At 37.9% G+C, this 18,635-nt stretch overlaps 1 protein-coding gene across 3 annotated transcripts in view; it reads left to right on the top strand.

Annotated features, from left to right (window-relative positions):
• Nucleotides 1-8,444: 8,444 nt before the first annotated feature.
• Nucleotides 8,445-18,635, top strand: part of LOC133658960 (contactin-associated protein-like 5) — a 318,220-nt gene continuing 308,029 nt past the window's right edge. For 2 of the 3 annotated variants that reach the window (XM_062061522.1, XM_062061521.1), the window contains exon 1: nt 8,445-8,731. In XM_062061522.1, the coding sequence (XP_061917506.1) occupies nt 8,656-8,731 (76 nt within the window). In that variant the 5' untranslated portion in view covers nt 8,445-8,655. Of the gene's footprint in view, nt 8,732-9,114; nt 9,134-18,635 lie in introns of those variants that run through there. The other variant, XM_062061524.1, reaches the window with a different exon arrangement.

The following is an 18,635-nucleotide window of genomic DNA, read 5'->3' as shown; positions in this document are numbered from 1 at the left end:
TTTTTGTCAAGATATTTTTGAGTATATAATATGATATTTGTGTCGTATAGCTCACCAAGTATCAAGAACAACAGTAATAAATAATAACTATGATATTTTTGTAGTATAAAATATATCTTGCTGTATATATAATCAGTATATATTTTTTAGTATGTAATGTTATTTTGTAGGGATATTTTTGAGTATATAATATATTTTTGTAGTATATAATGTTATTTTGTAGGGATATTTTTGAGTATATAATATGATATTTTTGTAGTAATACAAAAGATATTTTGCAGTATATATGGTCAGTATATTATATACTACATTTGTAGTATATGTTATTTTTGTAGGGATATTTTTGAGTATATAATATTTTTTTGTAGTATAGCTTACCAAGTATTAGGGAAAACCGTAATAAATAATAAGTATTATATTTTTGTAGCATATAATATCTGTTTGTAATTTCGTCGTTCGGGGTGTTATTTTTGCAGTATAAATAAATATTTTTGTAGTATATATTCAGAATGCAATACATTTTTGCAGTGTGTAATGTCTTATTTACATAGTATAAAATATATTTTGTAGTGTATATATTCAGTGTATAATATGATATTTTATAGCATAAAATATGACAATTTTAAGCATATAGCGTATACCATATATTATTATTATTATTTTTGTCAAGATATTTTTGAGTATATAATATGATATTTGTGTCGTATAGCTCACCAAGTATCAAGAACAACAGTAATAAATAATAACTATGATATTTTTGTAGTATAAAATATATTTTGCAGTATATATAATCAGTATATATTTTTTAGTATGTAATGTTATTTTGTAGGGATATTTTTGAGTATATAATATATTTTTGTAGTATATAATGTTATTTTGTCGGGATATTTTTGAGTATATAATATGATATTTTTGTAGTAACACATACGATATTTTGAAGTATATATGGTCAGTATATCATATACTACATTTGTAGTATATCATGTTATTTTTGTAGGGATATTTTTGAGTATATATTTTTTTGTAGTATAGCTCACCAAGTATTAGGGAAAGCAGTAATAAATAACAAATATAATATTTTTGAAGCATATAATATTATCTTTTTGTAGTACAAAATAAGATATTTTCGTAGTTCAGGGTGTTATTTTTGCAGTATAAATAAATATTTTGGAGGATATATTCAGAATGCAATACATTTTTGCAGTGTGTAATGTCTTATTTACATAGTATAAAATATATTTTGTAGTTTATATATTCAGTGTATAATATGATATTTTATAGCATAAAATATGAAAATTTTAAGCATATAGCGTATACCATATACTATTATTATTATTTTTGTCGGGATATTTTTGAGTATATAATATGATATTTGTGTCGTATAGCTCACCAAGTATCAAGAACAGCAGTAATAAATAATAACTATGATATTTTTGTAGTATAAAATATATTTTGCAGTATATATAATCAGTATATATTTTTTAGTATGTAATGTTATTTTGTAGGGATATTTTTGAGTATATATTTTTGTAGTATATAATGTTATTTTTGTAGGGATATTTTTGAGTATATAATATGATATTTTTGTAGTAATACATAACATATTTTGCAGTATATATGGTCAGTATATTATATACCACATTTGTAGTATATAATGTTATTTTTGTAGGGATATTTTTGAGTATATAATATTTTTTTGTAGTATAGCTCACTAAGTATTAGGGAAAACAGTAATAAATAATAAATATAATATTTTTGAAACATATAATAATGTCTTTTTGTAGTACAAAATAAGATATTTTCGTAGTTCAGGGTGTTATTTTTGCAGTATAAATAAATATTTTTGTAGTATGTATTCAGAATGCAATACATTTTTGCAGTGTGTATAGTCTTATTTACATAATATAAAATATATTTTGTAGTGTATATATTCAGTGTATAATATGGTATTTTGTAGCATAAAATATGAAAATTTGAAGCATATAGCGTATATAATATATAATTTTTCTATTATATAACTGTATTTTTGTTGGGATGTTTTTGAGTATATAATATGATATTTGTGTCGTATAGCTCACCAAGTATCAAGAACAACAGTAATAAATAATAACTATGATAATTTTGTAGTATAAAATATATTTTGCAGTATAAATAATCAGTATATATTTTTTAGTACGTAATGTTATTTTGTAGGGATATTTTTGACTATATAATATATTTTTGTAGTATATAATGTTACTTTGTAGGGATATTTTTGAGTATATAATATGATATTTTTGTAGTAATACATAAGATATTTTGCAGTATATACGGTCAGTATATTATATACTACATTTGTAGTATATGTTATTTTTGTAGGGATATTTTTGAGTATATAATTTTTTTTGTAGTATAGCTTACCTAGTATTAGGGAAAACAGTAATAAATAATAAGTATTATATTTTTGCAGCATATAATATCTGTTTATAATTTCGTTATTATTTTTGAGTATAAATAAATATTTTTGTAGTATATATTCAGAATGCAATACACTTTTGCAGTGTGTAATGTCTTATTTACATAGTATAAAATATATTTTGTAGTGTATATATTCAGTGAATAATAAGATATTTTGTAGCATAAAATATGACATTTTGAAGCATACATGGTCAGTATATAATATATTATTTTTCTAGTATATAATGATATTCTTGTAGGGATGTTTTTGAGTATATATTTGTGCTATTTGTGTAGTATAGAATATATTGTTGTAGTACATTATACTTTTATTTTGTAGTGTCTATCTTCAGTATACAATGCTAGTACACTGTATTTATTGAGTACATGCATTAGTATGATGTTTTGGAGCATCAGATCAGCATACTTACAGTACGATGGGAGACTATTTCACTAGAATCTTTTATTCCCTGAGGTCAACATGTGTTTCTATGGCGATAGCTCCCTCCCGGCAGCGGCATATTCAATATAATAAATACATATTCCCCGTCTTTGTAGTCAATTTCCTGCACTTTGCCTTTGTGATTCGTCCTCATCGTCTTGAAAGCGGCACAAAATGTCTTGTTGCGATACAAGTGCGTCCAAAAGAAGAAAAAAAAAATGGTGTCCAATAAACACAAATGAATGGAAACCTCAAACACTACAAGGCCTTGCAAAAAAAACTACACACATGATATATTGTATATTTTATGATACGATTTGCCAGATAATATCTACATTTCCTCCAATAGACACACAAAGTTCTTCTATTTAAGTCAAGTAACTGACTAAAGGGAGCAGCTACACAACAGCGAAGCACACAATAGCACACAAGCTAGACATATGTAATAAGTGCCCCTTGTTGAACAATATTGACATTTGTCCATATAAACCAGTATCAAATAATTACAGTTGCATACTACTTGCACATACAAAGTCTCCAGTAACAAACGTGTCCGCATCATTCAACTCACTGCGTCATGACCTTAACTTCACAAGTTATTAGTGTAGTAAACGCAAATTACCGCTCCACTTCGGAAGCACACATCTGTCATTGGCGATGTGTGCCAATACCAAATCGGATTAATATCGGTATCGGCCAATACTCCAGTATCCGTAAAAAAAACAACATAATTAAATAATAATGAATAAACACATGGGATTATATAATTTGACAATATTGTAAACTGCAGGTTGGATATACAGTAGTTATTGAATATGATGACAATGAAGAGTAAGAATACTAATTCAGTGTTAATATTTAGATGGGACCCGGCCCCCTGTGTAGTGGAAAAGTTGGGCCCCGAAGTCAAAAAGGTTAAGAAACGCTAGCATTTCGTGGGGTCTGAATACTCGCTGGCTAAGTTTGCAACACTGATGCCTCCTGCTACGTTTTCTTATTCTCTGGCAGACCAGGCGTGTTTAGAAATGTATTTGTGAAGTCTAACATCTGAAAAAAAATACCGAAGTGAGGGCTCTGTATGGAAAAATTCAAACACACGTAATGTTACGCTCCTTGATAATACAGTACTCACTAAAAATAGCAACACATTTCCGAAGTCGGCAACACTGATGCCTCCTGCTACGTCTTCTTATTCTCTGGCACACCAGGCGTGTTTAGAAATTTATTTGGGAAGGTCCAACATCGCAAAAAAATAACTAAGTGAGGGCTCTGTATGGAAAAATCGCAACACGCGTTATGTTACACTCTTCTTAATACAATACTCGCTAAATATAGCAACAGGTTGACAACACTGATGCCTCCTGCTACGTCTTCTTATTCTTTGGCAGATCAATTGTGTTTAAAAGCGGAATAACGGCGCGCCAAATTTTATTCGTGCGAGTCCAAACAACCCAATAAAATACCACAAAATAACACAATTCATAATAGCATCTTTCTACGCACGGCGATGACGATGACAAAATGTGTTCTTATTCTCTGCCACACCAGGTGTGTTTAGAAATGTATTTGCGGAGGTCGAACATCGGAAAAAAATACCGAAGTGAGGGCTCTGTATGGAAAAATTCAAACACACGTAATGTTACGCGCCTCGATTAATACAATACTCGCTAAATATAGCAACAAAGTCGCTAAGTCGGCAACACTGATGCCTCCTGCTACGTCTTCTTATTCTCTGGCAGATTAATTGTGTTTAAAAGCGGAGTAACGATGCACCACATTTTATTTGTGGGAGTCCAAACGACCCAATAAAATACACGTGTCCATGACAAAATAATATAATTCATAACAACATCAAAAAGGTTAAGAACCCCTAGAATCGAAAAAGGTCTGAATACTCGTTAAAAATAGCAACAAAGTCGCTCAGTTGGCAAAACCGATGCCTCCTGTTACGTTTTTTTATCCTCTGACAGACCAGGCAGGTTTAGAAATGTATTTGTGAAGTCCAACATCGGAAAAAAATACCGAAGTGAGGGCTTTGTATGGAAAAATTCAAACACACGCAATGTTACACTCCTCGATTAATACTATACTCACTAAATATAGCAACAAAGTCACTAAGTCGGCAACACTGATGCCTCATGCTACGTCTTCTTATTCTCTGGCAGACCAGGCGTGTTTAGAAATGTATTTGTGGGGGTCGAACATCGGAAAAAAATATCGAAGTGAGGGCTTTGTATGTAAAAAAAATCGGAACACACGTAATGTTACTCTCTTTGCTTAATACAAAGCTCTCTAAAAATAGCAACAAAGTCGCTCAGTTGGCATAACGGATGCCTCCTGCTACGTCTTCTTATTCTCTGGCAGACCAGGCGTGTTTAGAAATGTATTTGTGGGGGTCGAACATCGGAAAAAAATATCAAAGTGAGGGCTTTGTATGTGAAAAATCAGAACACACGTAATGTTATGCTCTTTGCTTAATACAAAGCTCTCTAAAAATAGCAACAAAGTCGCTAAGTCTGCAAAACTGATGCCTCCTGCTACGTCTTATTCTCTGGCAGACCAGGCGTGTTTAGAAATGTATTTGTGGGGGTCGAACATCGGAAAAAAATATCGAAGTGAGGGCTTTGTAAGTAAAAAAAATCGGAACACACGTAATGTTACTCTCTTTGCTTAATATAAAGCTCGCTAAAAACAGCAACATAGTCGCTCAGTTGGCATAACGGATGGCTCCTGCTACATCTTCTTATTCTCTGGCAGACCAGGCGTGTTTAGAAATGTATTTGGGGAGGTCGAACATCGGAAAAAATTACCGAAGTGAGGGCTCTCTATGGAGAAATTCTAACACACACAATGTTACACTCCTCGATGAATACAATACTCGCTAAATATAGCAACAAAGTCACTAAGTCGGCAACACTGATGCCTCCTGCTACGTCTTGTTATTCTCTGGCAGACCAGGCATGTTTAGAAATGTATTTGTGGGGGTCGAACATCGGAAAAAAATACCGAAGTGAGGGCTCTGTATGGAAAAATTCAAACACACGCAATGTTACACTCCTCGATTAATACAATACTCACTAAATATAGCAACAAAGTGGCTAAATCCGCAACACTGATGCCTCCTGCAACGTCTTCTTATTCCCTGGCAGATTGTGTTTAAAAGCGGAGTGCCGATGCGCCACATTTTATTCGTGGGAGTCCAAACAACGACATCAACGATGACAAAATGCATTTTTTGTGGTGACATTTCGCGTTTTGCCTCCTTTTGTTTCCTTTTGAAGCAACTCGTTCCCAGTGCCCCCACTTTAAAGGCCTACTGAAAGCCACTACTACCGACCACGCAGTCTGACAGTTTATATATCAATGATGAAATCTTAACATTGCAACACATGCCAATACGGCCGGGTTAACTTATAAAGTGAAATTTTAAATTTCCCGCGAAACTTCCGGTTGAAAACGTCTATGTATGATGACGTATGCGCGTGACGTCAATGGTTGAAACGGAAGTATTCGGACACATTGTATCCAATACAAAAAGCTCGGTTTTCATCTCAAAATTCCACAGTATTCTGGACATCTGTGTTGGTGAATCTTTTGCAATTTGTTTAATGAACAATGAAGACTGCAAAGAAGAAAGCTGTAGGTGGGATCGGTGTATTAGCGGCTGGCTGCAGCAACACAACCAGGAGGACTTTGAGTTGGATAGCAGACGCGCTATCCGACGCTAGCCGCCGACCGCATCGATGATCGGGTGAAGTCCTTCGTCGCTCCGTCGATCGCTGGAACGCAGGTGAGCACGGGTGTTGATGAGCAGATGAGGGCTGGCTGGCGTAGGTGGATAGCTAATGTTTTTAGCATAGCTCTATGAGGTCCCGTAGCTAAGTTAGCTTCAATGGCGTCGTTAGCAACAGCATTGTTAAGCTTCACCAGGCTGGAAAGCATTAACCGTGTAGTTACAGGTCCATGGTTTAATAGTATTGTTGATTTTCTGTCTATCCTTCCAGTCAGGGGTTTATTTATTTTGTTTCTATCTGCAGTTAAACCCGATGCTATCATGTTAGCTCTGTAGCTAAAGTGCGTCGCCGATATATTGTTGTGGAGATAAAGCATACTTGCCAACCCTCCCGTTTTTAGCGGGAGAATCCCGATATTCAGCGCCTCTCCCGACAACCTCCCGGCAGAGATTTTCTCCCGACAAACTCCCGGTATTCAGCCGGAGCTGGATGCCACGCCCCCTCCAGCTCAATGCGGACCTGAGACTGAGTGGGGACAGCCTGTTCTCACATCCGCTTTCCCACAAAATAAACAGCTTGCCTGCCCAAAGACGTCATAACATCTAGGGCTTTTATAGAGTGCACAACTGCGCACACAACAAGGAGACGAAGCAGAAGAACAAGGAAATTACAGACATGGCGGCCGAAATGATATACTCATCATGTACGGAGAAGTTAAACAGGACAATACTGCCATCTAATGGATAGCCACTGGAACACTGAAATTCAAGTTTGTTTGTTTTTTTTCTATGTAAATAAAATAAAATTAAAAAAATATATATATATAGCTAGAATTCACTGAAAGTCAAGTATTTCATACACATATATATATATATATATATATATATATATATATATATATATATATATATATATATATATATATATATATATATATATGTATATATATATATATATATATATATATATGAAATATATATGAAATACTCGAGTTGGTGAATTCTAGCTGTAAATAACCACACCCCCAACCACGCCCCCCGCCCCCAAACAACCCCCCCACCCCCAAACAACCCCCCCACCCCCCACCCCCGACCAAAAACCCCCCACCTCCCGATATTGGAGGTCTCAAGGTTGGCAAGTATGAGATATAGTCACTGTGAATGTCCATTTCACGTTCTCGACTCTCATTTTCAAGAGGATATAGTATCCGAGGTAGTTCAAAATACAAATCCGTGATCCACAATAGAAAAAGGAGAAAGTGTGGAATCCAATGAGCCAGCTTGTACCTAAGTTACGGTCAGAGCGAAAAAAGATACGTCCTGCACTGCACTCTAGTCCTTCACTCTCACGTTCCTCATCCACGAATCTTTCATCCTCGCTCAAATTAATGGGGTAATCGTCGCTTTCTCGGTCCGAATCGCTCTCGCTGCTGGTGTAAACAACGGGGAAATGTGAGGAGCCTTTCAACCTGTGACGTCACGCTACTTCCGGTACAGGCAAGGCGACCAAAAGTTGCAAACTTTATCGTCGATGTTCTCTACTAAATCCTTTCAGCAAAAATATGGCAATATCGCGAAATGATCAAGTATGAGACATAGAATGGATCTGCTATCCCCGTTTAAATTAAAAAAAAATCATTTCAGTAGGCCTTTAATGAAGACATGGTTCAAAGCCACGGTAAAAGTGTTAAATTGAGGTTGTAGTCAGAGCTCTCCCCCTCCTGGTGGGTGGGAGCAGGCCGGGTGGAGGAGGAGGAGGAGGAGGAGGCGGGGGGAGGAGGAGGAGGGATGCTGCCGAGTGAGCGAGAGCGGACGTCGGCCGCCTCACACGGTGGAGGGTGGTGTCGCCTTGTCGTCGTGGGAGCGCTCCGCTCCTCCAACGTCACACCGCCTCTCTCCACGGACGCCGCGGCATGAGGAGCCTCTCCTCTCCGCCTCGCATCGCCGCCGCGTCGCCGAGACACTCTGCGGGATAAAAAGGAGCGAGGGGGGCCGGCGGGGGGGACGGACGAAAAACACGCACGGACGGACGGGCGGGAAAAAAATGCGCGGGCCAACGCTCACGCTCGCCCTGTGCGCGACTTTGTGCGCCTTCTGCGGAGCGTCTGCCGCCAACAGCTGTGAGTAATTGACTCTTTCGGCAAGGTGTGTGTGTGTGCGTGGGGAGGAGGGGGGCTGTGTGTGTGTGTGTGTGTGGGGGGGGGGGGGGGGGGGGTCTCCACCTGTGACTTCCCCATCAATAAAGACAAAAAAAAGGATGTTGCAGCAGGTGAACTTTAACGCACGTGAATAAGTTAGCGTTGCAACGTGGATGCAGGATGGATGAGGACACAGGTGGACGTTTTTGGGTTTTTTTTTGGTGGGGTTTTTATTGTTTGTTTCTGAGCTGTGGACTGTTGGGGCTCCTGAGGGCAGCACACATGCGTGCAGGATGCCGTCAATGAAGAAGCGCTGAGTGGCCACAAACGCCGCGGAAGGTTACTGTTATTGGTCGGCCTAACGACGCTCCCTACTCCTTTCATGTTGGTTTGTTTTTTTCTTCATTTACTTCCCCCCTTGAGACGGGCTTTGTGTCGAAATGTTGCCTCATTTCAGCCACTTGGCCACGCCAGCAGAGCTCTGCAAAGGCCTGCGCCATTAATGCACAACAACTAAATATATGCATGGCACGGGGAAAAGACAAAAGCCAAATGCGTTGTTTTTTTTGTTTTTTTTAATAGGTCCAACCTTGGTGTTGGAGATTGGATCGATAAATAAACAACACGGCGAAGTACAAGCTCCCGAAAACACACCGTAAAGATGAATCCGCTCCTCCATAGAAGGGCTGCAAAACCAATAAAAACCTTTATTACTTCTGTCAGAAAGGTTAGCTTTATAGCGTGTATGTGTGTGTGTGTGTGTGTGTTCTTGTATTTGTACCCTTTTTGAGACGTCAACAAGGGGGGGAAAAAACGGAACAAACGTAATGTTACACTCTTTGCTTAATACAATTCTCGCTAAATATAGCAACAGGTTGGCAACACTGATGCCTCCTGCTACGTCTTCTTACTCTCTGGCAGACCAGGTGTGTTTAGAAATGTATTTGGGATGGTCCATTATCGGAAAAAAAAATACTAGAGATGTCCGATATTATCGGCCGATAAATGCTTTAAAATGTAATATCGGAAATTATCGGTATTGGTTTTTTTTTATTATCGGTATCGTTTTTTTTAAATTTATTTATTAAATCAACACAAAAAACACAAGATACACTTACAATTAGTGCACTAGAGATGCGCGGGTAGGCAATTATTTCATCCGCAACCACATCACAAAAGTCGTCATCCACCCGCCATCCACCCGAACTAACGTTTTATCAAAACCACAACCGCCTGCCACCCACCCGTTGTTATATATCTAATATAGACGATGCAAGGCAGAAAGGAGACTGAGCAGTTAGCATTCCAAAACCCACAATGCATCTCTGCCATGACCCGCCCCCGCCGAATTCTTATTGGTTGGCGTGTGTATGACGATGGCTGCTCGATCGCTGTTTTCTGCTGCATATTTCACTACGTCCAGCTTCTAATCTGCAGTATATCCTTTTCGGTGCCATTTTAGTTCAGTCTTTCTCAGTTTTTATAAGTTACCGCCAACGTTGATGTGGTCCATTTTAATAGCTCCGGCAGTAGCGTATAGCAGTTAGCATTCCAAAACCCACAATGCATCTCTGCCATGACCCGCCCCCGCCGAATTCTTATTGGTTGGCGTGTGTGTGACGATGGCTGCCATTTGCTTCGTCGCTCACGCGAATGAGATAAATAATATTATTTGATATTTTACAATAATGTGTTAATAATTTCACACATAAGTCGCTCCGGAGTATACGTCGCACCCATGGCCAAACCATGAAAAAAACTGCGATTTATAGTCCGAAAAATACGGTATGTATTTTTTTTTTCTGAATTGGTTCAACCACCACCCGCCCGAATCTATTTAAAATCTATTTTTTTTGTCATGCACCCGCCCGACCCGCGGATTATCCGCGGTTGTGTCCGCAAACCGCGCATCTCTATAGTGCACCAACCCAAAAAACCTCCCTCCCCCATTTACACTCATTCACACAAAAGGGTTCCTACATTATATATCAATATATATCAATACAGTCTGCAAGGGATACAGTCCGTAAGCACACATGATTGTGCGTGCTGCTTGTCCACTAATAATAAGTTAATTTTACTCATTTTCATTAATTACTAGTTTCTATGTGACTGTTTTTATATTGTTTTACTTTCTTTTTTATTCAAGAAAATGTTTTTAATGTATTTATCTTATTTTATTTTATTAATTTTTTTAAAAAGGACCTTATCTTCACCATACCTGGTTGTCCAAATTAGGCATAATAATGTGTTAATTCCACGATTGTATATATCGGTATCGGTTGATATCGGTATCGGTTGATATCGTTATCGATAATTAAAGAGTTGGACAATATCGGAATATCGGATATCGGCAAAAAGCCATTATCGGACATCCCTAAAAAATACCAAAGTGAGGGTTCTGCATCGAAAAATCAGAAAAAACGTAATGTTACGCTCTTCGCTTAATATAACCCCCGTGAAAATAGCAACAAAGTGGCTAAATCGGCAACACTGATGCCTTTTGCTATGTCTTCTTATTCTCTGGCAGACCAGGTGTGTTTAGAAATGTATTTGTGAAGTCCGACATCGCAATAAAATACTAGAGTGAGGGCTCTGTATGGAAAAATCGGAACACACGCAATGTTACACTCTTCGCTTAATATAATACTCGCTAAATATAGCAACAAAGTGGCTAAGTCGGCAACACTGATGCTTCCTGCTACGTCTTCTTTTTCTCTGGCAGACCAGGTGTGTTTAGAAATGTATTTGGGATGGTCCAGCATCGGAAAAAAATACCGAAGTGAGGGCTCTGCATCGAAAAATCTGAAAACACGTAATGTTACACTCTTTGCTTAATATAATACCCGTAAAAATAGCAACAAAGTGGCTAACCAGGTGTGTTTAGAAATGTATTTGTGAAGTCCAACATCGCAACGAAATACTAAAGTGAGGGCTCGGTATGGAAAAATCGGAACACACGTAATGTTACACTCTTTGCTTAATACAATACTCGCTAAAAATAGCAACAAAGTGGCTACGTCGGCAACACTGATGCCTCCTGCTACGTTTTCTTATTCTCTGCCACACCAGGTGTGTTTAGAAATGTATTTGTGGAGGTCCAACATCGGGAAAAAAATACAGAAGTAAGGGTTCTATATGGAAAAATTTAAACACACGTAATATTACACTCCTCGATTATTCCAATACTCGCTAAATATAGCAAGAAAGTCAAGTCGACAACATTGATGCCTCCTGCTACATCTTCTTATTCTCTGGCAGACCAGGTGTGTTTAGAAATGTATTTGTGAAGTCCAACATCGCAATAAAATACTAAAGTGAGGGCTCTGTATGGAAAAATCGGAACACACGTAATGTTACACTCTTCGCTTAATATAATACTCGCTAAATATAGCAACCAGTTGGCAACACTGACGCCTACTGCTACGTCTTCTTTTTCTCTGGCAGACCAGGTGTGTTTAGAAATGTATTTGGGATGGTCCAACATCGGAAAAAAATACCGAAGTCAGGGTTCTGTATGGAAACATTTAAACACACGTAATGTTACACTCCTCGATTATTCCAATACTCGTTAAATATAGCAACAAAGTCTCTAAGTCGACAACACTGATGCCTCCTGCTACGTCTTCTTATTCTCTGGCAGACCAAGGGTGGGGGTGGGAGGGTCTCCACCTGTGACTTCCCCATCATTGGCACAAAAGAAAGGCGAAAAAGGATGTTGTAGCAGATGAACTTTAGAGCACATGAATAAGTTAGCATTGCATCGTGGATGCAGGATGCAGAGGGGAATAAGGACACAGGTGGACATTTTTGTTTTTTTTGTGTTTTTTTTTGTTTGTTTGCAAGCTTTTTGAGACATCCACAAGGAAAAGTACCTTCCATATGAGGACCGGTGAACAAGTTAGGACCAAATTCATGATCCCAATACGGAAAACCATTGCATTTAATAGAGAGCCAAATATTAGAGTCTGTGAACATTGCTCCAAAGTCAAGAAGGTAACAAATACAACAATGTGTGTGTGTGTGCGTGCTTGTTCTTGTATTTTTACCCTTCTTGAGACGTCAACAAGGAAAAGTTCCTTCCATATGAGGACCGGTGAACATGTTAGGACCGAATTCATGGTCGAAATACTGAAAACCATTGCATCTAATAGAGAGCCAAATACTTGAGTCTGTGAACATTGCTCCAAAGTCAGGATTTTTTTGTGGATTTAATGTGCATACAAAAGTAAGCATCGACAGGTGCAATGGCAGCAATATGTGATAAAACAAGACGGCAGCTAAAGAAGGACTTCCCTGTTCATCCCCGGAAAAACCTGCCAGGTGAACAGCTGATTTTACGACTTCCGGTGCTGATGTAAGACAACCCATATGTGACCATAGGATGAACAAATACACTACGCTACTAAGACTATAGTGGCCAATAACAGTTAGCTTTTACAGCTGTGTTGCCCAAAGTGCGGCACAGGGGCCATCTGGGGTCCGTGACTCGTTTGTCATCGGCCTTAAGCACATTACAAAAAACAAAAAATAGAGATCTCATTTGCACCCCTGGTGGTGAAATCCATCAAAATTAGGGTGGTGCCAAAAAGGATGGATTTTTTCAAATTGACTGTGTGTCGGTTATAAAAGTGCTCCCCCTCTGGTCAACATATGAAATAGCAAGTGTGTGTAAAAATTTGAAGTGCTCCCCCTCTGGCCAACATATGTAATAACAAGTGTGTGTAAGAAATTGAAATGCGCCCCCCCTTTGGCCAAAATTAGTTAAAATATAAAATAAATAAATATGTATATAGAGACATACTGTAATAACTTGAAGTAAATAATGAAGATTAAAAACAAAACAAAAAAATAATAATACTAATACATTAACTAAAAGCTTACCTTTTTTGTATTTGCATAGTATGTATATATTATTAAGGTTGTAAATACAAATCTAGAAAGGCTGGTACTAAAGAGGTAGAAATTTTTCGGAGGTCTCAGGAAAGTGGGAAATACAAGAATGTGTGTGTGTGTGTGTGTGTGTGTGTGTGTGTGTGTGTGTGTGTGTGTGTGTGTGTGTGTGCGTGCGTGCGTGCGTGCGTGTGTGTGTGTGTGTGTGTGTGTGTGTGTGTGTGTGTGTGTGTGTCAGGGATGATGTAAAAACGCCACAACTCAAAAACACTTCAGTTTCCTCTTTTTTTTGTTTTTCCCCCCGTATAATGGACATGATCCATTCCAGTGTCAAACTGTCACCTTCATTCACATCAAAACGTAAAAAGCAAAGTCCCAACTTGAAAGACGAGGGTGTATTACGTCATTTTTAATCGTCACCGCGGTGTAAAAAGGAGTTAAGCCTGTGAAAAAAACAACAACAATAAGAATCTATTAACTTTTTTTGTGGCAAAATGATGAATATGATGTATTTGCAGCCAAATACTGCGGGTTTTTTTTTGACAAAATACAATGTTTTGGGGAGACCTGGGATCTCTGTGGGTCTTTTTATTGCCTTTGACATGGCGCAAAAGAAGGTTCATTTTAAAGGCTAGTGGGACGAAATATGGCCACAGGAAAAACTTGTTGCAACGTGCATTTTCCTGCCACTGGATCATTGCAGCGCACACTAAAAAAGTGGGTTCCAATGTGGGTGCTTCTAAAATAGAGTACATGTGCTGCGTGTTTAAAAACATAGCAAAGCGCCACAGATAGTAGCATGATTACGTGAATGTGCAGTAAATCTGTGTTGCCACGGTAAAAGGGTGTATTACGTCATTTTTAATCGTCATCGCGGTGTAAAAAGGAGTTAAGCCTGTGAAAAAAACAACAACAATAAGAATCTATTAACTTTTTTTGTGGCAAAATGATGAATATGATGTATTTGCAGCCAAATACTGCGTTTTTTTTTTTGACAAAATACAATGTTTTGGGGAGACCTGGGATCTCTGTGGGTCTTTTTATTGCCTTTGACATGGCGCAAAAGAAGGTTCATTTTAAAGGCTAGCGGGACGAAATTTGGCCACAGGAAAAACTTGTTGCAATGTGCATTTTCCTGCCACTGGATCATTGCAGCGCACACTAAAAAAGTGGGTTCCAATGTGGGTGCTTCTAAAATAGAGTACATGTGCTGCGTGTTTAAAAACATAGCAAAGCGCCACAGATAGTAGCATGATTACGTGAATGTGCAGTAAATCTGTGTTGCCACGGTAAAAGGGTGTATTACGTCATTTTTAATCGTCATCGCGGTGTAAAAAGGAGTTAAGCCTGTGAAAAAAACAACAACAATAAGAATCTATTAACTTTTTTTGTGGCAAAATGATGAATATGATGTATTTGCAGCCAAATACTGCGTTTTTTTTTTGACAAAATACAATGTTTTGGGGAGACCTGGGATCTCTGTGGGTCTTTTTATTGCCTTTGACATGGCGCAAAAGAAGGTTCATTTTAAAGGCTAGCGGGACGAAATATGGCCACAGGAAAAACTTGTTGCAACGTGCATTTTCCTGCCACTGGATCATTGCAGCGCACACTAAAAAAGTGGGTTCCAATGTGGGTGCTTCTAAAATAGAGTACATGTGCTGCGTGTTTAAAAACATAGCAAAGCGCCACAGATAGTAGCATGATTACGTGAATGTGCAGTAAATCTGTGTTGCCACGGTAAAAGCCGCGTAGTACACGCAAACACCTTATTTTGTGTGTGTGTGTGTGTGTGTGTGTGTGTGTGTGTGTGTGTGTGTGTGTGTGTGTGTGTGTGTGTGTGTGTGTGTGTGTGTGTGTGTGTGTGTGTGTGTGTGTGTGTGTGTGTGTGTCCACAAATATTGTGTAGTTTGCGTTTTTGGCATAAAAACAGTTTTCTTTAAAAGAGCATAAAACATTAAAAAAGACTAAATAACCTAATATTGACGAATAGATCTGAAGTTAATTTAGAGCTTTAAGCATTGAAAGTAACACAACATAACAGTAACAGTAAGTAGGGGATTCATATGGACCCATTCCTGGGTGAATCTCGGGGGGACGATCATTTTGCAATGCAGTCTGCTGAACATTATGGAAAGCACCACTCTACATAGCAACTGATACTGTGGTTAAAGTTGGAATTGCCACAAAACACATTTTAAGATATGCAACACTCTACTGCCGTCTAGTGGCTGAAGTGGATAGTGCTAACCCCGAATGTGTCTCGTTTCATGTCTCAGGTAAACCGCCACGAATGGGGCCATATGAATCCTCTTTTAACTGTATGACTTGTCAAACTAGAGATTGCATGTCTAGTTACAGTTGGTATGTCTACTTAAAATTGGCATGCCCAGTTAGAGTTAGCATGTCTAGTTAGAATTAGCATGTCTAGTTAGAGTTAGTATGTTTAGTTAGAGTTGGCATGTCTAGTTAGAGTTGGCATGTCTAATTAGAGTTGGCATGTCTAATTAGAGTTAGCATGTCTAGTTATTAGAGCTAAGCATATTGTCAGTGGACATCCAAGAGTTGTACGACTTGTTGTGTGAATGATGTGATGATTTGCACTTGGTTTGCTTCTGACAGTGTTCAGGTGCCTTGACTTCCATGCCTGGAGGCAGCAACAGTCCTCATGATGAGGATGTTTTCATACAAATGTTTATTAGTCAGTATCATAGTTGGACTGACGCTGCTCCCCCTAGGAGAATCACTCATTGCAAGCAACACGTTTAGCCAGAGATATGTTCATCTACGACGCCCACTTTCTTCCCTCCTTTGAAATTGTAATCTTCATCTTGGCAGCTTCTAGCGTCTTCTTTAGGGCGTTAAAGACATGGAGACTGGAGCAGGAAAAAGTTGGTTCGTGATTTACTATGACATCACACCAACACTATGACATCATATCAACACTATGACATAATACCAACACTATGACATCACACCAACACTATGACATCATATCAACACAATGACATTTCAACACTATGACATCATATCAACACTATGACATAATACCAACACTAGGACATCACACCAACACTATGACATCATATCAACACAATGACATTTCAACACTATGACATCATATCAACACTCTGACATCATGCATTATGTGATACGACATCATATCAATACTATGACATCATAGAAACATTATGACATCATACCAATACTATGACATCATGCGTTACAGGATACGACATATCAACACTATGACATCATGCGTTATGTGATACAACATCATATCAACACTATGACATTATATCAATACTATGACATCATACCAACACTATGACATCATGCGTTACGGGATACGACATCCTATCAACACTATGACATCATGCATTAAAGAATACGACATCATATCAACACTATGACATCATATCAACACTATGACATCATACCAACACTATGACATCATGCGTTAAAGGATACGACATCATATCAACACTATGACATCATGCATTTAAGAACACTACAGCATATCAACACTATGACATCATGCCAACACTATGACATCATGCGTTAGAGGATACGACATCATATCAACACTATGACATCATATCAATACTATGACATCATATCAACACTATGACATCATGCGTTACTTGATATGACATAATTTGTTACGTGATATGACATTTTGCGTTACATAACATGACATACTGTATCATGTTACGTGATGACATCATGCATTGTGATATGACATAATTTGTTACGTTACACCACATCATTTTGTACGTGATATGACATCATGCTTTACGTGATGACATCGAGTGTTGCGTGATATGACACCATGCTATACGTGATATGACATATTTTTTACGTGATATGATATCGTGCTTTACGTGATATGACATCATGTGTTGCGTGATATGACATCACGCATCGCGTGATATGACACAGTTTGTTACGTGATTTGACATCATGCTTTACGTGATATGACATCACTTGTACATGATATGACATTATACATAACATGATGAGACTTATTTTGTTATGTGATATGACATCATGCGTCACATGATATGACATACTGCGTTTTGCTAATAGAATGCTTGTGTGCTGGATTTTTTTAAACATAGCAAAACACCACAGATAGGAGCATGATTGTGCAGTAAATGAGTGTTCTAATGGTGGAAACCACATAGTACACGCAAAAACCTCATTTAAATTGGGCGGCCAGCACCAATTATCAATTGTACACGGAGTCTTAGTAGATCACACGCTCATTCTACATATTATATTTGTGGGCTGCATGTTTGAAAACATAGCAAAATGCCACAGGTAGGAGCATGATAACATAAATGTGCAGCAGTACATCCAAAAACCTTATTTAATAGGGCGGTCTGCACCAGTTGTCAATTGTACACGCAGTCTTGGTAGATCACACGCTAATAGTACATATTATATTTGTGTGCTACATATTTAAAAACATGACAAAAAAGGCCACATGTGGCATGATAACATGAATGTGCAGTAAATGAGTGTTTCCATGGTGAAAACTGCATACGCTTATTTAAATAGGGCGGTCTGCACCAGTTCTTATTGTACACCATATGCTAATAGTGCACATTATATTTGTGTGTTGTATGTTTAAAAGCGTGACAAAAGGACACACACAGCCTGATAACATGAATGTATAGTAAATGAGTGTTTCCATGGTGGAAACCGTGTAGCACACGCACAAACCTCTTTTTAATAGGGCTATCGTCACCAGTTATCAATTGTGCACACAGTCTTGATAGATCGCACGCTAATAACACGTATTATATTTGTGTGCTACATGTTTGAACATAACAAAACGCCACAGGTTGCAGCATGATAACATGAATTTATAGTAAATGAGTGTTTCCATGTTGAAAACAGTGTAGTACAAGCAAAAACCTTACTTAAATAAATAGATAAATTGCGCCAGTTATGTTTGTACACACAGTCTTGGTAGCTCATATGCTAA

The sequence above is a fragment of the Entelurus aequoreus genome, linkage group LG10, assembly GCF_033978785.1.
Source record: "Entelurus aequoreus isolate RoL-2023_Sb linkage group LG10, RoL_Eaeq_v1.1, whole genome shotgun sequence".
NCBI lineage: Eukaryota > Metazoa > Chordata > Actinopteri > Syngnathiformes > Syngnathidae > Entelurus > Entelurus aequoreus.
The sequence above is the reverse complement of the archived record's forward strand: the minus strand, read 5'-3'. Positions and strand labels throughout refer to the sequence as shown.